At 43.8% G+C, this 24,028-nt stretch overlaps 3 protein-coding genes across 5 annotated transcripts in view; 1 reads left to right on the top strand and 2 right to left on the bottom strand.

Annotated features, from left to right (window-relative positions):
- Window positions 1–24,028, bottom strand: part of KCNE2 (potassium voltage-gated channel subfamily E regulatory subunit 2) — a 232,155-nt gene that overhangs the window by 149,819 nt on the left and 58,308 nt on the right. The gene's annotated exons all lie outside the window — the stretch shown is intronic.
- Window positions 1–24,028, bottom strand: part of CLIC6 (chloride intracellular channel 6) — a 137,423-nt gene that overhangs the window by 74,405 nt on the left and 38,990 nt on the right. The window lies entirely within an intron of this gene.
- Window positions 12,190–22,816, top strand: KCNE1 (potassium voltage-gated channel subfamily E regulatory subunit 1). The gene is made up of 4 exons (XM_081198833.1): window positions 12,190–12,671; window positions 13,702–13,807; window positions 15,541–15,601; window positions 22,346–22,816. Coding segments are annotated over exons 1-4 (585 nt in total). The 5' UTR covers window positions 12,190–12,670; the 3' UTR covers window positions 22,763–22,816.

Below are 24,028 nucleotides of genomic sequence, written 5' to 3' on the forward strand. Positions count from 1 at the left end.
TCTAGCATTATGGGAGACAGAAAGAAAAAAAAATCTATCTACTTTGTCTATGCTATGAATAATTTTATAAACATCTAATGTCCCTCCTAAGGCATCTTTTCTCCCTGATTGGCTTTTTAAACTGCTGTCATATCACAAGGAGTCTGAACTGATGCTCCTCACATACAATCCCAAGAACTTACTGAACTATTTACTGGCTAAACCAAGATACCTTTGCCAGATCAGCACCACCAGTTCAAACCCCATCAGTTTAAATGTGTTTTGGATGTGTTTGGGATATATATATATATATTGCCCCAGTGCATATTACCTTCTATTTAATTCAGTGGTGGCTGCAGCCCATTGGACAGAAGGAAGAGAGACCAACAGTAGGTGGAGCCAGACTCAATGACAGACAGGGTCACCCCATGAATGGTTGCAAGTTAGGAGGCAGGCTGGTGGGGGCTGGTTAATGGCAAACTAAAGCTCATGGGGAAATGCACTATATGTCCAAATAGACCAGCCTCCACTGATTTCATTACACTGAACCTCACTTGCCATTTTGCTACCCAGTTTGGTGAGATCCATTTGGAGCTATTCACAGTAATCTGAGGATTTCACCATCCTGATACAGTCAAACCTTGGTTGCCGAACACCTCCGTTTTGGAACGTTTTGGCTCCCAAATACTAAAAACCCAGAAGTAAAGGCTCCGGTTTCCGAACGTTTTTAGAAAATCAAATGTCCGATGCGGCTTCTGCTTGAGTGCAAGAAGCTCTTGCAACCAATCAGAAGCCGCGCCTCGCTTGTCAAACGTTTTGTAAATCGAACAGACTTCCGGAATGGATTACGTTCGACAACCCAGGTTTGACTGTACCGTCCACATTTACACTGTTTGCATTTGGTGGAATTGTAATGCCAACTCCTTGATCTCATAAATGCTCTGTGTGTTTTCGCTATCCACCTGTCTACTTGCTGTTTTCACATGACTATTCCTGATTTCAGTTTGAGCTCTTGATTCTGCTGTTGTTGCAACAATTTGCTTTATACCATAGAATTATGGTCCTTCTGTCCTTCAGGTCAGTAGTGATATGGAATGAAACCTCAGGGTCTGATTCATCACTGATCCATGTTTTTGCCCTAAGCCACACCTCAGGATAGTCACCTGTCTTTAAGACATGCATTGAAGATAGGATCCTGGCAATACAATATTGCAGAGAGCAAGTGTAATCTAGTCTGTTTATTGGTTTCTCAAATGAATTGCTCTGTTTTTATGATACTGCCTCTAGCTTTGACTTTCATACCTGCTATATAAAGCAAATGGGCCATTTATGTCAACACACTTAATTGATTTACCCATAAGAATTATTAAATTTTATGAAGTATGAGATAAACCCACATGTGATGAAAAACTCAGTTTCGAGATCTGTTACAAGCACACAAAAGGCTGTACATAAGGAACTGTTAAATATAACTAACTCATTGTGTATTTTGCTTCTAATATCTTTTTTCCCCCTCTAACACTTAAGCTTTTATTTTGATAAAGTTAACTGTCAAGGTTAATTGAACAATAGCTAAAAAGGACTGTCATTTTATATAACAAAAATGAATGGCACTTCTTGTGACAGGCAACTTGGATGAAGTAAATGACACTTAACATTATGCAATTCTTCTGTGGATATGCAGTCCCCACCCCTAAGATTAAAAGAACATGATTTGTCAAGTTCCAAAGGCAAATTATTACAATTAACAAGTAAGTTATTATAATAATATATTTTGCTGCACCTTGTAATTTCATTCCCACCAGCCCCAGCTTTCATTCCTCAAACCGAATACAATCTAGAGTACCAATAGTTCCATTAGAGGGTTGGTCTATCTTTCAATGTTCTCTGGCATGAATCCCAGGAACATAATGTATAACAGCGCATGATGTCCTATGTACACCAGTGCCAATTTGTTTGTTATGGTTTAGGCTGCTTGTATCTTCTGTTTTTGACCACATGTTCTGATTCCTTACTGTATTTACTGTTATGAAATAGCTGAATTCCCTGAGGTTTCTCCTTGACAAGGCAAAGGACAATTTGATCAAAAGATGTTGGGACAAAATGGATACTAAGCTGAGGCTCAAGGCAGACGGGGAAAGTGGATTATCTTTGTAATAAGTAGTGTTTCAGGACCAGCTATCAGTTCTTTTCACGTTATTTTATTTATATACTGCTCTTCCTCCAAGGAATGTAGAGTATTGTACGCACACATAAACGCACTCCGCAACAGCCATGTGAGGCAGATTACACTGAGGGAAGGTGACTGACCCAAGGACACTCAGTTGCTGGAGTTTCATTTTGAACCCGAGTCTTCCCAGTCCTAGTATGCCACTTAATGGTCTAATCCCAGGGCAGTCAATTGTTTTTCTGTTACATTCTAGGACTGGCATGAAAAATGGTCAGAGCCAGAGTTGAAAATGGGTTGCAACCCCACTTTTCTTGCTGACACCTCCCTATTTATCTCTCTTTCTCACACACCCCTTTTCTTTTCCTTGCAACCAGAAGTGCTAACTTGGCCCCACGACTGTGGGTGCCCAGGGCTGTGGATGCCATGAAGCATACATGGCCCTGGCACTGAAATTTGTGGGTGCCCAGTCCCTTCATGGGGAATTTTGTGGGTGCAAGGCCCCAAGGAGTTGGCGCCTATGCTTGCAACCCACATAAAATTAGGTCAATGGTCAAATAAAATTAGACCACGGATTGCCCACTTCTGGTCTCTTCACTAAACCACACTGTGTTTCTTTCTTGTTTGCTTGCTTTTTTCTGATGTAAATAAATCTTATGCAGTAGCTAGTGTAGAATGATGGCTAGGAGTGTTTGCTATGCACCCAAAAAATCCTTGGTTTGAATTTCACTATGATCTGATGAGGTGTCCATAGGAAGCTGCAGTTCTTAACTCAAGATTATTTATGAACATGTTCATGAAGAAATTTAAGAGCAGGTCCTCACACTAATGTTTGGGGGACTTCAACTTCAACATCCCTCCAGTGGGAGAAACGTTCATTTACTCCTCCTTTCTGCACCCCTTAAACTAGCCTGCTGCTTTGAGGTGTAGTGGAATCTTGAAGTAAGCAGTCTTGCTGTCAGTTGACTTCTGGTTTAAAGACGCTCTCAAGGCAAATCTTAAAAAAACTAGTACAGTGGTACCTCAGGTTAAGTACTTACCGTAATTCATTCCGGAGGTCTGTTCTTAACCTGAAACTGTTCTTAACATGAAGCACCACTTTAGCTAATAGGGCCTCCTGCTGCCGCCGTGCCGCCAGAGCATGGTTTCTGTTCTCATCCTGAAGCAAAGTTCTTAACCCAAGGTACTATTTCTGGGTCAGCGGAGTCTGTAACCTGAAGCGTATATAACCCAAGGTACCACTGTATGACCATTGATAACTAGGAAACACTGGCCTGTGAGCGCTCCAACTGGAGAACAGCCTTTACTAAAGGTGTCATGGACTTCGAAGAAGCATCAACTCAGAGCAAAAAGGAGAAACAAGCTAAGAGGAAGGCACGTTTGACAAACCCTCACCGTGCTCAATTCCCACCCGTGGAAGGAGATGTGGATCCAGAATTGGCCTCCACAGTCATGTACAGATTCACTGTTAAGACGGGAAGACAATCTTGACTTCTTCGCTGGTGAAGAAGAAGAAGAAGAAGAAGAAGAAGAAGAAGAAGAAGAAGAAAGATACATGAAATGGGGGGGTGCTTTGCTTCAGATAGCAAAATGCATTGAACTGGCCCTTGCCCCAGATAAATTTATCTCTTCTCTTCCTGGTAGTATGTTAATCCTTTCCCCCACATATACTCAGCTCCTTTGTTATAGACGTTCTCCTTCCTCCCTGCATGTACTGAGAATAACTCCAAGGATTAGGCCCAGGTATCAAGAAGTACTTATCCAATTATCATTTCAGTTTTTTCCTCCTCAGGCAAAGATAATATCTGAGGAGAATACCTCTCCCTCCACTCAAGGCAAGTTCTGTGTCATAGGCTACCTTCCTGTGGCTCAATGGGCACCATAATTCAGCAGCACTGTACAGTGGTGCCCTGCAAGACGAATGCCTCGCAAGACGGAAAACTCGCTAGACGAAAGAGTTTTCCGTTTTGGAGGTGCTTCGCAAAACGAATTTCCTAAGGGCTTGCTTCGCAAGACGACAATGTCTTGCGAGTTCCTGCTGGTTTTTTTCCCTCCCCCCCCTTTTCTAAGCCGCTAATCAGCTGATCCGATCAGCAGATAAGCCACTAAAAGCCTCTAAAAGCCACTAATAGCGCTAATCCGCTAATCCTTCAATGGGCTTGCTTCGCAAGACGAAAAAACCGCTAGACGAAGAGAATCACAGAACAGATTCTTTTCGTCTTGCGAGGCACCACTGTAAACCACTTCTCAGGGAAATGCTTTGGAAACGCACAGCTGCTGCATTCCTCAGAAGTCTTCTTTTCTCACCTCAGGCATCTGTGACCCCAGGCATATTCACAGTCTTTCATATCTAGATTGACAAGAGTGTGGGATTCCTTCCCTTTTCTCTCTCTCCACCCTTCTGCTCCCTTTGAAAAAGGGGGGGGGGACCTCCACAACACAACTCCTTCCCAGGTTGCAGCTCTCAGCCATGTAATAAATAGCACACAATCCTAGGCTGGGCTACAGTAACACACCGTTTGTGCTGCTTTGGAATTATATTATGCCACGTGCTTTGTAAACTGTGCAGAAAAGGAGAACATCATCAATCAGTTTAGTGGCAAGTGAAGTTTATTTGACAAGCATAAGAGAGTTTTATATATAAAAAAACAACTGAGCAGGAAGACTCATAGAGCCTGATCCCGAAAGCGGCAAATCCTTTTAGTACTGTCTAAGCCACTATTGATTCACATTAAATTAAGAAGGTATGTTCACATGTTATTCCAGAGACATATAACTTGGATTGATGGTGCTGGGCCTGATCCAGAAGTGTTTCAATGCAACAAAACAAGTCAAAACCCTGCTGCTTCAGGGATCAATTGTGTGTTTAGAGGCTATCGCATAAACGCTAGATTCAGAATGATGCAGTTCGCCTTCAGTGGCAAGTTTGGGCTGATAGAATTCGCCTCTCTGACTTATCTGCATGCGGAGGGTGTTGTGTGCCAAACATGCGGCATTTAACGAACACTTTGAAGGGTGATATGGTAGATCTTATCTTAAAAGCCTTTTTTTCTAAAATGTGTGAGTTGAGTAAACACATGAGTAATATCAGGTATAGTTTAGCCCCAAACCCTTTGAATAAAAATCCCTCAATGTACACTATACCTTTAAAGCACAAACATAGCACAACGCTTTCTCAAATAATTCTAGGCACTGTAGTTTAAGAATTGCTACGTACTGTAACTGTGTGAACTAGCCTGGGGTGCTTTTCCAATGTGACCATGAACACTGCCTCACCAAACCATAGACAGCCTTTCTACACTAAAGGGGGGAAAGGTTAGAAAATTCACTGTTGTGACGTGGGGTTTGTGATTTCAGCTCTCTTGATATAACATGCTGGAGACAGTTCTCTAGTAATACTTCTTTATTAAAGCAACAAGACTAAAGACTGGGGAGAGGAAAGCTACATTTATAGGGACAGGGAACTAGCAAGAAAGGATACATTTTGGAGGGAACAATATCAGGCAATCACAGTCCTGCCTTTTGGAGGGAACCAATAAGACAGAGGATCCAAATACAGCAGCTTAAATGAACCAATAGTAGCTGTACCCTCTGGAACCAAAAGGCAGTTACTTTACCCTAATGCAAATACAGACAATAATAATACAGATATAAAATCCTTTGACTCAATACACAACATTCACTACCCTCTGCCTGGAATCCACATTTGGCATGAGGGCCAGAGGAAGAGAAAATGTGCTCCAGTGCCTTCTCTTATCCTTCTCTGCTCTTGAACCTGGCCCCTCTTTGTTTTCAGAGTGTGAATTGCTGGGAACAGACTGTCCTTTAACAACTTGAGAGCTTCCTTCAGGAGGGAAGAGGCTACTATCTGTGATAGTCTGGCCACTCAGTGTCAGAGCTGGTGAGCAGATTCTGTATCTAGTACATTGTTGCCCACAGGAATGAATAACACCCATTGAGCTGAATGGGAGAAAGTCAAGGTGCACGTCAGGGACATCCTTGGGATGGGCAAAACACCCCTATGTAGTTCAGAACATCAAATTCCTTCTAGTTCAGTGACAATGTAAGAATAAAATGCGGAACTGTAAGCCCTGGCGTATTGTTGTATTGTTTACAATGTGCAACAGTGTGAATGAGCATCTGAAAACTGTTCTTATTTTTTGAGAAGTTTGCCCAAGGGGAAAAGGGCATATTGTCCTTTAAGTAGGACAACATGCACAGTTTCTATGAAATAAAGGCATGATTGTACTTTAATGCCAGGGCAGCTCTTGTCCTGAAAACAACATTAAGAGCTTAGAGGTTCACAGCTAAGGTCAGTGTGACCTAGGGCTAACACGTCAGGAGCATCCAACCTGAGACAAAGGGCTTTTTTTCAGTCGGAACTCACCGGAACTGAGTTCCAGGACCTCTTTGTTGTGTTCTGGCACCTCTGTAGCACTGAGGTGCCGTTCAGAGGTGGAGTGCGGCACGGCACTTGGGGCTGCATGCAGAGGCGGAGAAAGGGGGTGCAGTGGGGGCGGACCTGCCGGGTGTCTTCTCTGAGGGGGGTGACATTTGGCGTGCAGCGCGCCCGCAACTCCCAAGCCTTCCCAGAGCCATCGGGGGGAAGTAGCAGAGCTGTGCTGCTTTGCCAGCTGCATTCCCCCCTTCCCCCTTCATTTTGACAGGGAGGCTTGGGAGTCACGAGTGGGTGGTGTGCCAAATATCCGCCATCGTTGGCTTGCTCCACCCCCGGCTGCAGGGTGCAGGCTGCTCCGTGCACCCAAGCAGCTATTCCGTGTCTGGGAGGGCACCCTCCGTGCCCCGCCCCCTCAGGAGTGCACTCTGCCCCCCTTGGGAGCACACCCCACCCCCTTGGGAGCGAGCCCGCCCTGGGCAGCGTGGGCATATGCTCCACCACTGGTTGCATGGTGGAGGCGGAGAGAGGCAGTGGCGTAGTGTGGGGGTGCAGGGGGGGCCAGCCGCACCGGGCGCAACATCTGGGGGTTAGGGTTAGGGGGCGCAAATCCACGGGTTAGGGGGCGCAAATTACTTGCCTTGCCCCGGGTGCTGACAACCCATGCTACGCCACTGGAGAGAGGCACAGCGATTGGGGTAGGGCAGCTGTGGCAGAAGGCAACGTTGTAAGCCAGAAGTTTAATTTTTTCCCCTGCGGCAGCGGGGCGAGTGGGAGAATAGAAGTCCTCTCCCTTAAAAAATCTCAACAACTCAGTGGGGGCAGGTCCCCCCCTGAAAAAACTCACCTCTTTTTCTAGGAAAAAAGCCCTGCTGAGCCCTATGGGTGGCTCCCTGGTGACGTCACAGGGACCCTGCTGATGGTATTGAGCATTAACCACAGTCGCTGAGAGCATGTCACTCAAATAAAAAAAGACACAAAGTCTAACAAATGAGCAAACACGGCACTGGCAGAAAATCAAGCTAGAAACCTTTGCTAAAAGGAGTGTTCCCAGGTCCACCTGAAGTTCGGGAGCCTGGGTAGGGGACACATACTCTAGCTAGCTTGCATTGGGCCAGAAGGGTTTAAGTGTCCTCAGGCCAGGCCAGGCGTTACTGCAGGCAGCAGAGGCTGCTCTTTACATGCTCTGCTTGTTCCTACAACCTTACACATTGCGCCAAGCATGCATCTGCACTCAAAGCCCCCTCCCCTTTTGGAGCCCACTCCAGTTCTTTTTCTTTCTCTGCGCTCCCACCACTGAGCCCCAGAGATGATGGTTTATTGGGAGAGGGGGGAGGGCATACCTCCCGGAGAGTCTGTGCAAGAAATTGCAGCCGGCTCTTGCTCGCCTGAAGCTTGCAAGCTGCATCCACAGTCTTCCTAATTTTAAAATATAAATTAAACTTGCATTTGCTCACCTGAAGATTCAAGTCCTCCTCTTGCCTCCAGGCAAACCTGGAGAAGGCAGGTCATCCCTAGGGCTTTGGCAACCCTAGTGAGTCCGGCCACAGCAACTGCACATGGTCTTGATGATTGTGAAATTACTGATCAGCCGCGAGCACCTACTGTACCTAGTTGTAAAATATTGCTTGAATCAGGGTCAGAATCCATGTTGCAGTTGGGTAAATTGAGATTCTGAACTTAATGGTCCTGCTGGTGTTTTCCCTCTTCAGATGCTAAATGCAAATTGCTTCACTTACTTTAAAATGTGGTAAGTCAGCCATACTGTATTTGGGGCCCTGGATTTCTAACCCCCCCCCAACAGCACCGCTGGTCAAAGTAAAAAAAATTGAGTTTTTGAACCATTAGCCATAGTTTACCAGCTCCTAGAATTGACATGCTGAGGTAGGCCAAAGTCTAGCATCACCCACTCCACCCCATTTTAGATGACGCGGCCATTTTGCTAAACGTAGGAAAGATTTTTGAGGCATTACAATTTTAAGATATACAACAATTTCCAAGTGACACAAATGACCTGTTTATTCTGGCATAAATGCAGTCACTGCTTTTGTTCATTGTTCTTCAAGATATCAGATCGTGCATTGTATGTTGCCAGTGCTGGATCTATTCCCAATGTGAAATACCAGGTTGGAACTGCAGACATAATTACAGATGAAGTTAGATAGATTGTAGTTTCCATTCTTATTAGTTCATTGTGGATGAATGAGCCATGACATCAAACTTTCCAGTTTCTACATGTGCTAAGGTCAAACTAGACATGATGCGGGAAATATGTGACTGGGCCTCCCAGGGTCTTTTTCCAAGACTTAAAAGTAGCTGTTGGGTGGTCCAAACTGGACCAGGGTTGCAGTGCTAGGGGAGGTCTTTAACACTTTCCCTTCATGCAGTTTCCCTAATAAATTGCTTCCAATGGATGGGACTAAAGATTGGTGCAATATAGATACCTGTCCTTTTTAGGCTTCCATGGGAAATAGACTACAGTACTGTAGCTTCAGAGGCAGCATCACTGAAGCTGAGGTAATGGCATGGAGAGAAAATGTTAATCCCTTTCCCATTTTCAAGTAGTCTGTCAAATGTAGCCCCTGCCCTCAGCTGCTTTTAAATCTTAAAAAAAAGAAGACATTGGGAGAACCGATTACAGATTTCCTACATCACACCTAGACTGACCTTAAGTGTCACATGTGTGTTGTATATGTGACAATTTCACCAACATGTGCCACACCGTACTGAAATGCATAGGATGGAGGTGACAAACAAAGTGTTGGATAGTTCCAATTGATTGTCCCATTGATGTTGGTTGAAACCACATACTCGGACTCTGTCCATTTGAGGTTTAGATAATTTGAATTTGAAGATTTTACATTGTGCAAATATTTGTGCTAGTTCAAGGAATGGTATTTTTAGGGTGTGGTTTCTAATTTTAAGCCTTTCTGGTAAATGTATCAGGTGTGGCTTTGTTGTGCTGACTCTGAAATAATCCATTGTTTTGGCAGTGATTTGGATTACTCCTTATTTTGGTAGCTAGATAAAGGTATTTGTATATTGTCATGGGCTCAGGAGCAGAGGTACAGGGGAGAGAGGAAATGGAAAGCGAAGGGGAAGAATCTGAGGGCAGCGTAGGGGAATACGACAGTGACCCGAGAGATTCCATGAGCTTCTCCAGCGAATCAGAAGATTCCCAGAAGGAGGCGCCCATGGTCAGGGCAAGGGGGGTGCCAGGGGGGACACACCAGAAACAAGGGGCCAGCGGGGACTCCCAAAGCAGCAGCTGGAAATCAGGACTAGCTTTCCCACCAGAGCGTAGTGGGGGGGAAGAGTCCCATGGGGCAGGGCCAGCGTCTCCTCCAGCAGGGAGAGAAGATGAGTCAGGGCTGACCACACCTCCATCGGAGAGTGAGGGAACGGAAGGGAGGTCGGGTCCAGCTAGCCCCCCCGAAGGGGGAAGCAGTGACAGGAGCAGGGTAACGGTCAGGAGGAAGGCTGCCGGCTGGGCGCGCGCGCCAAGTTCAAATGTACAGGCGCGCGGGACAGCAGAAAACCCAGATTGGGAACCAGGTCCTAAAGCCCGCCGGAGGCAAGGAGAAGAATCAGGGGATTCAGCGTCAGAAGAGTCTAGGAAGGGCGAGACCCCAGCTGACAGGCGGAGCCAGAGGCGGAAAGAGCAGCGGAAAAGGTGTAGCAGGGCTAGAGTCTTAAACTGGTGTATGGGGGGAGGAGATTCAGACGGAGCTTCGGCGCTCTAGAGTTTCAGACGTAGAGCTGCACGCTGCTGATGTGAAAGACAAACTGAACTTCAATAAAGACTTTTGTATATAACAACGAAGTGGCGTTGGTCCTTTGTGAGCTGGGACCTAGGGCAGCTCTGACATATATGATATTGTATATACTACTGTATATGCAGACATAGACTTGCACCAGCTGTGGAATGGTAGGACATTCACGGTTCCTCTTACAGCACAGAACACTTCTTTTTACAATCCAGACTCTGGGGTTGCAGTGCTCAACTCGCTTTACTGGCCGAGGGAGCCGACGTTTTTCTGCAGACAGTTTTGCCAGGTCATGTGGCCAGCATGACTACGCCACTTCTGGCAAAACCAGAGCAGCGCATGGAAATGCTGTTCGCCTTCCCGCCAGAGCGGTACCTATTTATCTACTTGCACTTTGAAGTGCTTTCGAACTGCTAGGTTGGCAGGAGCAGGGACTGAGCAACAGGAGCTCCCCCTGTCGCAGGGATTCAAACTGCCAAACTTCCGATCAGCAAGCCCAAGAGGCTCAGTGGTTTAGACCACAGTGCCACCCGCGTCCCCAATAGGACTGTTAGGCTCTGTCTATTCATGCATCTGCTCAAGCGAATTCTCCGTGCTGATTTTCAGATATGCAAATTCAATAGACATGGAACAAGATGTTGAATGGTTGGCGTTGTTGTCTTCTGAAAAGATTGAGAATAAGCTTGTTTTCCTCACTAACCACATTACCACAAAAGGCCTTCACTGGTTTTTGCATCAATCACTAAGTATGTCACATTTTAAAATATAGGTAGCTTTGCTGCAGCCTCAATGTATGGAAAAATATCACACCATTCATATATACACTTAGGACTAAGGTGAGATTTGAACCTGGGAATTAAACAGCTCATTCTCTTAGCCATTACACAACACTGTAGCATGTGGCTTGACAGTCAAACACACCTAACCAGGATAACTTGAACCGAAAAACAAACAAAACCCACACACCAACATCTGGAAGAGCCCTAAAAAAATAATAAATCTGAATATTCAGGCTGCTTACACATTATACCTTTAAAGCACATTCTTCCCCCTAAAGAATTCTGGGCCTGTAGTTTACTCCTCACAGGTTTACAATTCATAGCAACCCTTAACAAACTACATTTCCCAGAATCCTTTGAGGTGAAGAAATACACTTTGAATGTGCTTTATGGGTATAGTGCATATGCTGTCTCATATGGTTTTAAATTTTCTTCCTGGAACAGCTGAAGCCCAGGTCAAATGACTCAAGTTCTACTAACTCAGCATGAGTAAATCCGGGAAGCCATTTACAGTGCTCACCTGGTTCCACTACTTCTTGGCCAATTGTTATGAGACTGTCATTGTCACATAAACGATGCACCCAGAGAAGCCCTATGTAAACAGTTTTCTAGTTTTTCCGAGAAGAGTATGCACTCTTAGTCCAATAGTCTACAAATTTTCCTCTCGATGTCTCTGTGTTCAGAGAGAAATGTGTGTCTGTGGTTTCTGTAAGGATTTTGAGAAAACTCAGTTCAGTTCATGTTTACAGGTAGACCTACCTAATCTGCACTTTCTGAAGCCATCTGTGAACCAAAACACAGCAAAGCATCCAAATTTGCCCTTCTCTGAATTTTGCAATGCCATTATCCAGCCAAGTAATGTGTACAAAAATGCATGTACCGGGATAAAGTCTGCATAAAAATGCATACAGTCGTACCTTGGAAGCTGAATGCCTTGGCACTCGTACGTTTTGGCTCCCGAGTGCCACAAACCCTGAAGTGAGTGTTCCAGTTTGCGAACATTCTTTGGAAGCCAAACGTCCAGCACAGCTTCTGCAGCTTCCGATTGCGTGCCTTGGTTGCTGAACGTTTTGGAAGTCAAACAGACTTCCGGAACGGATTCTGTTCGGCTTCCAAGGTATAACTGTATATTGGTGAAAATAACATTGCACTGAATGCATTACATTCAGAAACATTGCTTTGCAAAAATGTGCACATTAGGCAACACTGCACACAAGCATACATATATCAGGAGAAAATCATCATCAGCTGATGAATTTTCATGAGGACTTTTTAAAACAACAGCAACACACAAACAGATGTGGAAATGTGGAGAACTGAACTGAAAACTGGAAAAATACTGAGAGAACTTAAAATGGACAGATTTGCCCACATCTAGGTTTCAGTTGCCAACATAGTCACTCTTCTTCCAGGGCAGGCAACTCAAAACTGAGAATTCTGGTCCATCCTACAGAGATATTTCGTCAGAGAAGATTTGTCACCATAGGTGAACCAAGTTGCTGTAGAAGAGGAACGAGCTGCTGTGGTTCCTAACCAGTTCATGCACTTCAATTCATAAAGGAAGACTATTAATTCTTTACCAAGTAAGATTTCTTCTCCATTATTGCTCTCAGACCCTCAGCAAGTCTGCTCTTAACAGTGTTGTAATTGTTGTCATTCTTATTCACCCCCTTCACCCCAAGGTCAGAGGGCAGGTTACACAAATTAAAATACAATATTAGAAACAGTTTAAAACAATTTACATTCACAGCGATTGCTGTTTGCTCTGCCTTTGCTGATCTCAACTTTGAGATTTTTAATCTTAAATTCAACGTATTTTATGTGTGCTTTATATAAATTGCTCTTATGATAATTGTTTTAAAATGTATTTATGCTACTTTGGTTACATTGTAATGCACCATTACATTACATTACAGCCCATCCCCCTGGAAAAGTACAGTAGAACTATAAAATAAATAAACAGATGAGGCAGAAAAATGTAGAGCAAATGAAGAAGACTAGTGAATCTTACTTTATTTTCATTTATTTATTGGTGAGATTGCTTCACCAGTAACTGTCCAGTTCCTTACCATCACCACCAGTCTTCCAGCTTGTTCTGTTGTGTGAGTTTTATCAGACTCATAGTACTTTTCTGCCACAACCATGCCTAATTTGGGCAACTGCTCTGGGACTCAGGGACAGCACACATAGGAAATGTGTAGCTTGTCAGGGAAACACCATTTACACAATTCAATTCACAAATTATCTGAGGGAGAGTGGTTTTATTTGGAAGTCATACTCATTTAACTTGTGTGAAAAGCTTTTTTTAGCCATAAACACATTAATCATCATGGGATATTTTAATGTCAGGCTGCAAATTAGGCTCCGCCTCCCGTTCCCAATAACAGTGAGCTGGCCAGTCGCATGTGGTTATCTAGTCACATGCACCAACAAACACCTGAATTTAATGCATACGCTTGAGGCAGATACAAAACTTTGCCTTTGCATGCCCAATTTGGAAGAACTGGTTCTCTCTGTGTGTGTCCCCCACCTCACATATGCCCTAAGCCACAGAGTGTTTAATCACTCAACAGTGAACTAATACAGATATATTTATACTTTGTGTGATTTCAGTGCTCATGAAAACTGCACCAGTGCATTTCCTGTGTCATGAATCACCAGCCTGCCGTTTTCCTACACTACAGATCTCCAGTCAAAATAATCCCTTTACTCATCCCAAGTAAGTGGACGCAGCCCAGTCACGGGTGGCAAACATTTATTTTTCCTTGTAATGAAAGGAAGTGAGTAGTTCTACCTGCATTCACCTGCTTAAATGTAGATGCAGTTTCTGGAAACTGTTTTCTCTTTAATAAAAGTCACTGAATATGAGCACATGTTTTTTAACAGGAAGTTGTTTCTATAAAAGGGCTAGTTTGCTTTTTGCTGAACTGGATTTAACATGATAAAAAAGGAGCCACTTTATTTGCTGTGCTTAGACTAATTTGAGGGCAACCTTTCTGTTACATGCAAATACATATATTTAAAAGCCAACAGCTAGTTCTTGTGGTAAAAAACAGTTGTTGTTGTTTGTTTAATATTTTTTATTCATTTCCAACTACTAAAATCCAATAACAGCCACATTATCAGTATCAAATTGCCATTCATATCCAAATATATATCAGTTATAAAGCCAATTATTCAATTTGTGTCACTTCCCGTGTGTTGGGTTTTGGTGTGCAAAGTTCTTATTTCTTCCTGCTTCCGAAATCTTGATTAATCCAATTACATTCAGTCCTGATCCTAGTCCTTTATCTACAGAGTTCTTGACTTCCATTCATATTTTTTTGGTAAAAAGCAGTTCAGGAATGTGAATCAGCTTCTAGAAAAGGGGGTTCTTTAACCATTATCCCTCATTGTTTCTCATTTTCTGCTGCAAACCTTATCCCTATTTATTTCCCCACTCTTGTTGGGTTCCTGAGGAGCATTCACCCTAAATAGACACAATCTCTTTCCTTGTTCCTTGTAAGAAGGCAAATGTGATTACAGGAAAGGAGAAAGGTTTAAGAGTCAGTGTGCAAGTTCATTGCGGGTGCTTATAACAACGCCCCAAGAATACGAGAAAAGCAGCTTGGGAGAGGACAATCTTCAGCTGATGAACAGCAGTTGAGAGGGGATTGCTTAATTTTTCCCATACAGTCTTTTCCCAATTCCAGTGGATAAATTGATGAAGTACAATGTGGAACCGGTGAGTCAATGTGGATGAACCCCAAATCATCTCTGAAGCTGTTCTCCCTGCTGGAGGTCCGTATATTTGTTAACCCTTTTATGTTTACTTTATTCTCTGCTCAAAATCCATACAGACACACATCACACACACAGTTGCTTGTTTTTTAAAAAAAGGCTTGTAGTTTTCCAGCTAGAACAGGGGCAGGAAACCTTTGGCCCTCTGGAGCCTGAATAGCTCAGTTGGTTAGACTGTGGTGCTGATAATGCCAGGGTCACAGGATCGATCCCCTTTTGGATGTTGTTGGACTGCAGCTCCCATCAGCCTTCACTTCAGGCCATGCTGCCATGTGCAGGTGGGCAATGCAGTTCAGTAGCACTTGGAGGGCCAAGGCCTTAGAAGATGAATACAAAAGCTATTAAAATAGAAAGGGGAGCTGAGAAAGGAGGGACAAAGATGGAGGCATGGCTTTATAAAGGGATAAAGAAAAGGCTTATCTTGGTCCAAGGTGTGTGTGTACTAGGTAGAACAGTATGCTGGAGGCAAAGAGCTTTCCCATGGTATTGCACCAAAATTTCAAGCACTCAAAGGTCTTTGCAATCCTTGTTTCTTTCTCCATTTTAGATCCTTAATGTTGCCATTTTACAGATGGACAACTGCAGGCTGAGTGATAAGGACATGTCCCAACTTCACTGGCTTCAGCTCTGGCACATTTGCCCATTTACATTTGTTCCCATTACTCCCTGCAGTGAAAGAAAGCAGCTTCACTTTGCAAGTACAACAGTGCTTGTGGTGTGGGCAAAGGAAAAGGTGAGCTGTTTTAATCTGGCCTGACCTTTGTGTAATTTCATTGAAGAGTTCTTTGTACAGAATTGCTTAGTGTTGCATGTGCAGCAGACTCACCCTAGCACATGGCACACTTCCTTTCTTGTTTTGTTTGCCTGGAATCCTTTCTCCACCTGGAAATCTGTGTCTCTGTGTCACCTTCCTCTTCATGGAACTGCATTACCACCTGTTTATAAGCTCCTCCCCTGTGCACTCAGAGTATGAGTTTGGCCACTCATACCCAGACGACAGGTCCCTCCCAGCAAACACGGTGTGATGGTGTGGATTCCCAGCACCCAGACCTCAGGCTTCTTCCCAGCCATGCTCAGAGAGAGAGCCTGATTCCCAGCATCCAGGTAGCAGGCTCCCTCCTTCGCACAGCTTGGTGAGTTTGCATGTTTCCTGTTTGCTTGTCAGCCTTTTTGTTCCTCCAGATGGGCTGCCGCCCTTGCTTAAAATCATCTTCTTGTTCAGACACATACATCTTTCCTTTCTGTGCTTCTGCATCTTGGGCAAAAGGTGGCACCTGCTCTGCTGTGTCCTTTTTTCCCTCAGGCAGTTTTATATTGTGAAACAAAATTCCCATGTGAAGCGGGAAGAGTGGGAAGAACCCTTGTTTCAAAGAACCTTACTGCTTGAAACAAGAAGTGGATTACAAATAAATAAATACATTTATATTTACCTTTACATATCATTTCCATAGACTGCTTGACACTTTATAATTTGAGTACTGAATTTCAGCTCAGTGTACCTGTAGACATAAAGGTAACATTGCCAGGAATTTTTGTTTTGTTTTGTTTTGTTTTGTGGTAGCTGGGGTGCTCTGTCTGGGAACGAGAATGATAACAGGCAAACATTTTAAATCACTATAATAACTCCCCTCTCAAAATTCCTATATACCCATTTGGAAACAAGTGTGAGTTTAAAAAATGGAATTGGTTGGTATGAAAATATTAAAGTTTGACTTTTTCTTTTCTCTCCCTGCCCCCTCCAAAAATCCAGCTTTAGAAATAGGTGTGGCACTTCTGTCTTATCATTGTGTTACTTGGGACACAGATCCAAAGGCCCCCATAACTTGTATACTGAAAATTGGGGGGGGGGGAGGTTAGGGAGCTGGAGAAACAAGGGAGTTTGTTTGTGCCCTCAGGTTGTTGGGAAGCTGTTCAGCACCCCCTAAAAGTTCAATGTAGTTAATTTCCAGGAAACTGGACCATCTTCACAAAGCAGATAAAATAACAACGGAGTTCATAATGTTACAATTATCAAGCTTTACAAGGGAGTGGTTACAATGGCAGCATGCAATGGATACTGTTAGATGTGGTAGTAGCACATATTTTTAATGAGATGCTGGTGGAAATTAAGTTGATGTAGCTAGCAGTTCCATGGGCTCCCTTGGGACTGGGCAAATCCCATTCACTCTCTATGACAGGTTTCCTCAACCTCGGCCCTCCAGATGTTTTGAGACTACAATTCCCATCATTCCTGACCACTAGTCCTGCTAGCTAGGGATCATGGGAGTTGTAGGCCAAAAACATCTGGAGGGCCAAGGTTGAGGAAGCCTGCTCTATGGTCTTCTTGTTACAGAAGTCTGTAACATTTTCTCTGTGCCCTGTAAAGAGCAGGTACACACAGTTAAGAACATTCACAATTTACATGTGGCTTAAACAAAGTAGCAAGTAACAAGCAGTATTTATGAAGAGTTATGATCAATTTTATGTTAAAAATTCACACACTGATGATACCAAGAGTATGGCGTGAGTATGGGCCCAAGAGTATGGGCTTGAACACAAAGGTACTCAGGTGAGCATATGGCACCTGCAATTTTGTTGAACTCAGTAAAAACAAAAACCCATTTTCAACACTATGCACCCAGTCCAACCCTAACATGACAAACACACATCCCAAGGAATGTGGGGTGCCTTATATTTAGAATAGCAGAAGTTGGGAATGGAAGCTGACAAATTAGAATGTGTAACAGCATGGCCGTTTCAAAAGAACTGCTGCCAGAAACCTTCAACCCCCCTCCCAACAGTGGCATAGCTAGCTGCTCCAGCACCCAGAGCGACAGGGGCGGGGCAATACGCACACGGGGGTGGCGCGGCGAGCTACCCATGGAGTCTACCTGGTGGATGTAAGCCCCACACTGCCATTTTGGGCAGCGCGGGATCCCGAGCCACTGTATCACTCCCAGGAGAGACGCGTGGCTTGGGCGCACTACAGGCCAGGCCCCGTGGTAAGTGCCGCCCCCCGCAGTGTCCATTCCACTTCCAAAGTGTTTGAAAACCAAAGCGCAGCTACTGATTGGCTGCAGGAAGCTCCTGCAGCCAATCGGAAGCTGCAGAAGCTTCTGGGTTTTGATCGTTCTTTCGGGAGCCAAAACGTTCGAGAACTAGGCTGTTCAAAAAACCAAGGCATGACCATATTCTTAACAAGATAAGTTTTCAATTGTTTCCTAAAAGCAAAAATGCTAGTTCCTTGTCTGAGTTCAACTGGAAGCTGATTTCATAGAGTTGAAGCTATAATACTAAAGATCCATTTTCTTTTTGATATCAGCTATACCTTCAGGCTATACAGAACACTTAGCAATTCCCCATAAAAGGGATGAAATTGCGACTTAGAGGTCTATGGGGCAAGGCTCCAATTGGCTAATTAGATCAGTTCTCTTTAAAATGTGCCAAATACATTTCTCCTCCCGTGAACTGGCTATCACTGGCCAAGACTATTTCAGTGTATTGAGAATGTCCTTAGCCTGCAGCCATACATCTGGAATAAGCCCCACCCTCTATAATCTGGGAATGCTGCTAACAAGAGTGCCTAGACATACAGCACCTACTTACTGGAATCAATTTGTGTGTGTTTTCTGCTTGGAGTGAGTTCAGATGCCATCTAACTTTCCAAGTGATGAATATATTCCAAACTCAGTGCTGATTTCCTCTTTCCCCTTCACAATAGAGATATGGAAACACATTCCATGTCCATCCCTTAACATTTAAATCAGGAAATTGTATGTGACAGAGTTACTCTGTGTTTCCATAACTATAAGCACATTAAGACCTGCTGTCAGCTAGCTCATAGCTTTCCCCACAATAAAGCCACACTGAATTACAAACAGTACCTGCTTTCACAATTTAGGACATGTTTTGTTGGCGACCATGTAGTTTTCTTAAAAAATAATAATTCTGAAACTATACTAAAGCATGCCACTGTCAGTTGTTTGATACCCCAACATTGTATAAATGAGTGATTGGACTCATTAGTTGAAAAAGATTCATCGCATAACTTGGACAGCTAAGTCCAGTCAAAGGCAACTATGAGGTTGCGGCGCTCATCTCGCTTTCAGGCCGAGGGAGCTGGCATTTGTCCACAGACAGCTTTCCGGGTCATGTGGCCAGCATGACTAAACTGCTTCTGGCGCAACTTGTATTATATCCCTGTTAACCTAAATCAGAGCAACATGGGAAATTGGTTTATACCAAGCCATTTTTAATAAACAGCTTAGAGTCAGGGCCGGCCCTACCATTAGGCAGAGTGCGACAGCTGCCTCAGGCAGCAGTTGCCAGACCATTCCCCCCTCTGAAGAGGCTGGTCCTTTAGAGGAAATCTGGCACTGCCGCAACAACCCCAACCCACAACCAGCCCTCTTTTCCTAGCTTCTTACTCACAAGCAGTCAGAGGGTGGCCATGCCTGTGGTGGGCTCTGGCTTCATCTTCTACTGTTGGGCTCCCTGTCTTCTACCTTACCAGTGCCAACGGGCACCAGTCTCCATGGTTCTTCCTGAGTCCCCCAAGCTAGACTGCTGTGCATTTCAAAACCTAGCCTATGGTGAAGGATACTGCCCCTTTGCTAGTGTTGAAGTAAAGTTCAATTGGCCGTCCTGTCAGAATCTGGAGGCGCCATCTTGGATTTTGCCTCAGACATCAAAACAGCTTGGGCCATCCCTCCTTAGAGGTTTTATTAGAAATAAATAGAAATAAGTCACACCACTGGGCCACCTAGCTCAGTACTGGCACCAACCAGCAGCAGCTCTCCAAAGTTTTAGGCAAGTCTTTTTCGTTCATACCTGCAGATGCCAGTAATTGAACCTGAGACTTTCTGCACACAAATCTTGTGCTGGATCCACCCAGACATGCCTCCCCTCCAAAAACCAACCTGTCAGAACAATTTCTCTTAAAAAAATGACTTATTTCTTAATGCTCATGTGATAAAGAGACATTGTTAAAGGGATTTCACAATTGCAATAGGGTGAGATTTCATTCTTCAAGCTACAATAACTTGAATCAGCACTCTTTCCACGTGACGGAGATTTCCCAGTGTAAAGGTCACTATATGGAACATTCTGTTATATGCAGTTCCATTATTGCCATTTTACAGTTTCAAATATGCAGCCATGTAGGCTGCAGTTTGAATCAGAAGAGTAGCATGAAGGGAGATGAGCTTCTTAACCCTTTGCCCTGGAAATTTCTGCCAAAGATTACCCCAAAATGCACACCCCACCCCCACCCCCCGATAAGGGGAAATGGGCCAGTTTTCAGCAGGAAAACAGCAAGGTGGTTGAGAAGGCCCTCCCTCTGTGCCAATTTTTGTCTTAAAACTGCAGCCACAGTGCTTGCCTTGTTTAAGAAGAGATAAAAGCATAGCCCCGTGTGGAATATTTTCTTCTAGTATCTGTCAAGATAAGGGGGCCAGAAGCTGGACCCTCTCCCAAGAAAACCCACACCAAAAATAGAAAACATACAAAACTTTGTTTGGGCTGATTACACACAAACTAAAATAAAACATCAACTAGGGTTAGGGCTTTGGAGCAAGATGCAAGACACACAGGCACAAAACTGTTACTCAGCTGATCCCCACCCCATGGAGGGGGCCGGAAGGTTTTATCATAGATCACCCTGTGACTTCTTGTCCGGTGTTGATCTCCTGACCTACAGGTGAAACTCAAGAGTCCAGCTACGTGCCAAAAACATGAGCAGAGAGCTAAGAAGAGTTGCTCTCAAGATAAGACCAAGGCCATAATGATCTCCAGCTTCCTTAACCAGTTAAGCACCAAACTTTGACAATATCCATAGTAAAAAATGGCAATGCCCCTCTGAAGAGGAAAGAAAGTGTACTGCAACCACAATTTAATGAAGGTTATCTGTCCTGTAGGGGGTCTCTCTGTTGTGTTCCTTGGCAGTTTAATCTATTGATTTGTGGAGCAGGCAGTGCCTTATATGTCCTACCTCTCATTATTAACAACAGCACCCAAATCCCATCCTCTTTCTTCTGTGCACACACAGAGATTGTCAAAGGCTTGAGACCACACAATACATGGCATAGTGCCATAGATTACGAGGCTTGACTAAATGCTCATGGACTCAGAATTGAAATTCTAAGGTTCCAGTGACTGTATAAGTGCTCGACTCCCTGGGCCAGAGTTAGCTAGCTCCTTGTGACATCAGAGCACCTAAGCCAGTGACATTCAGAAGGGCCTCTGCTACCAAAGAGGTTATTGTGACATCAAGAAACTGCATCAGGAAAGGTGGGCAAGCAGAAATGACAGAGGTAGAGGAAGAAAATACAAAAGGAGGGATGGGGACAAGTTAATGCCAGTCAGGAGGGAGACCTTGGGTGTTTCCAGACAGGAGCTCTATATTGCAAATTGGTCATACAGATCCAGTTTTTGTCTGTGTGCGACTGACACATTAATTTCCTCAGATTAAGGGTCGTCCCCTCCAAGCCATGGATGTCCATTGCTATTCCATCGCTTGCCATCCACACCAGTGGGCAGAGCTCAGTGGAATGCATTTAAGCTGTGTTGTTTAGCTCCTCCCCTAAGTCACACCTCTCCTGCCCCGCACAAAGTTCTTTTTCCCACTCTGGGCATGCATTAGTAACTCCGTATCTGTGCATGTGTGCCTTAAAAAAAATTACTGGAAGTGCACAAGACTTAGCTGTCATGTTTCATAGTAGGCAAAATGGATGCTTGTGTTTTGGAACAATATCCATGTCAATGTGGCTTTTAATTTTAATTTAATATTGAAAAAAACTGCAGCAGCAACGCAGTACCAAAACTATATTAAAGAAGTCTTCTGCAAGACTACCATAATAAAATATTTTTTTAAAAAGTCTTATATGCATATTGCAATTACAATCTCTGGGATAATTCCCCACATTTGCTGTGTGGAGATCTTGAGAGAATAGCTCATCTGATCTGGGTTGTTAGAATTCAGATGTACCTTCAGCATGTAGAATCAGTGGAAAGCTTCAAGTTATTATTAATTTACTATTTATACCCCGCCCATCTGGCTGGGTTTCCCCAGTTGTCACAAAGTAGAAGAGGCAGAATTTTAGGCTGGTTGGAGAGGATCAGTGGATCTGTTATGTTGAGCAGAATACATACTGAGAGAGAGAAAAGTCGTATATGTTGAGGGCTTTATTTTTCTGCCACTAAAAAGGGAATATTGGAAGCAATAGCTTTAGCCATCATTATACAAGGAGTGCATTTTGGTGCATTTTAGTGCAAGTGGCATTTCATTCGGTAAAGGTAAGTATTTCATCTGGTCTTTGGTTCATGGGATTTCATTACGAAAAAGCCTCTGAGAACCGGCCCCTGATCTCTCATTCAAAATACAGTATAATGACATCTCTTTTTTACCAATAATAAGGTCCGTTTATATACTATTTATATATAATTATTTCCATATTTTGTTTTTAACATGTTTCCCCTCCCAATTTTCTTCTTCTTCTAGAAATCAGAATTTAAGGAAGGAGTTCTTCGCAGGACAATGGCACTGGTGTCCAACAACACAGCATTAAACTACCTCCTTTCAAAACTGCTAGAAGACTATGAAAGCAAACCCAGCCACCCGACAGCTGCAGCAGTCGTTGCAACAAATGACCACCTGGAAGTCATCTACATACTCCTATTGCTTGGCTTCTTTGGCTTCTTCACATTTGGAATAATGATGAGCTACATCCGCTCCAAAAAGCTTGAGCATTCAAATGACCCGTACAATGTGTACATTGCCACAGACATTTGGCGGAAGAAGGACAAGGCCAGCTTGAAAGCCAAGGTGATGGAAAGTTATAAATCAAGCTTCGTCTTGGAAAACCAGCATGCTGTAGAACAGCCCACCAGTCACATTCCTGAAGTGAACCCTTCCTAGCAAATGGGCAGCTAATCTTACAGGCATCATACTGAATTTTCCAAAACTGTGAAAGTAAGCAGTTTGTGGCCTTTATTTACCCCTTTTAAGAAGAAAAGTACACCCCCTGCCTCTTCAGGGCTGAATTTAGGTTTGATAAGGCCCCAAGCTACTGAAGGTAATGGGGCCTTTTATATTTCCAGCTGTCCTTTGTAAACAACAAATTGTCACTGTTTTTGTGTTGAATATATGCTATATGGTAATTTATGGACCTAATAGCTATCTAAAGCCATTCGCACATAACAAACATCATAGGAGCCTACACAACACAAAACACTGTTGCTGTATGTAGGTTTTATTTTATTTGTTTTTTATCTTATATTTTGGAAATGTACATCCAGTTTTCTCCCCTTTAAATTTTTTTGGGGCCCCCAAGAGAGTAGGGCCTTAAGCTATAGCTTGTTTAGCTTATATGTAAATCCGGACGGCCTCTGTTCAACCCTCTTATCATAATGAGAAAAGTGCATCTGCAGCATTTAGAAATCCAGTGCATTTTGGAAGACTATTCTGTACTGGCAGGTGCTGCTTCCAGCTTGGGAATCAAGCTGCTGAAGGAGATATATGCTATGATCTACTTCCACCATAAGCAAGGAATTCCACAAGGAATTTGGGCAAAAAAGTAAAAGAAGAAGTATATTAAGCCTCCTTCCACAAACATATTCTTAACACCAACAGGAAAATTTAACTACAGACCAGAAATGTTGTTTTGATTTCACATGGGGTTAGGTATTTCCTTCCAACCTACTGTAAACAAGTTACTTGTCCTTATGGGATGGAAGATGACAAGTCAGTTTAATGCAATGCTAGCCACATTATTTCCTTGTGTGCTGCAACAAGGCACCCCAAACTGGCTGGCTTTTAGCCACTTCATTTTGAGAGCCAGTGTGGTGTAGTGGTTAAGAGCAGTAGTCACGTAATCTGGGTAACCGGGTTCGCGTCTCCGCTCCTCCACATGCAGCTGCTGGGTGACCTTGGGCCAGTCACACTTCTCTGAAGTCTCTCAGCCCCACTCACCTCACAGAGTGTTTGTTGTGGGGGAGGAAGGGAAAGGAGATTGTTAGCCGCTTTGAGACTCCTGAAGGGGAGTGAAAGGCGGGGTATCAAATCCAAACTCTTCTTCTTCTTCTCTTCTTCATACTGATGACTTGGGGAAGGTGTTTACTTTGGTGTAGCAGTTAGAAATAGCTGCGAGTGACTGTGCAACTTCAAAGAAGGCAGCCGGGTTGG

This window comes from Podarcis bocagei (genome assembly GCF_964188305.1).
Source record: "Podarcis bocagei genome assembly, chromosome: 6".
Lineage (NCBI taxonomy): Eukaryota > Metazoa > Chordata > Lepidosauria > Squamata > Lacertidae > Podarcis > Podarcis bocagei.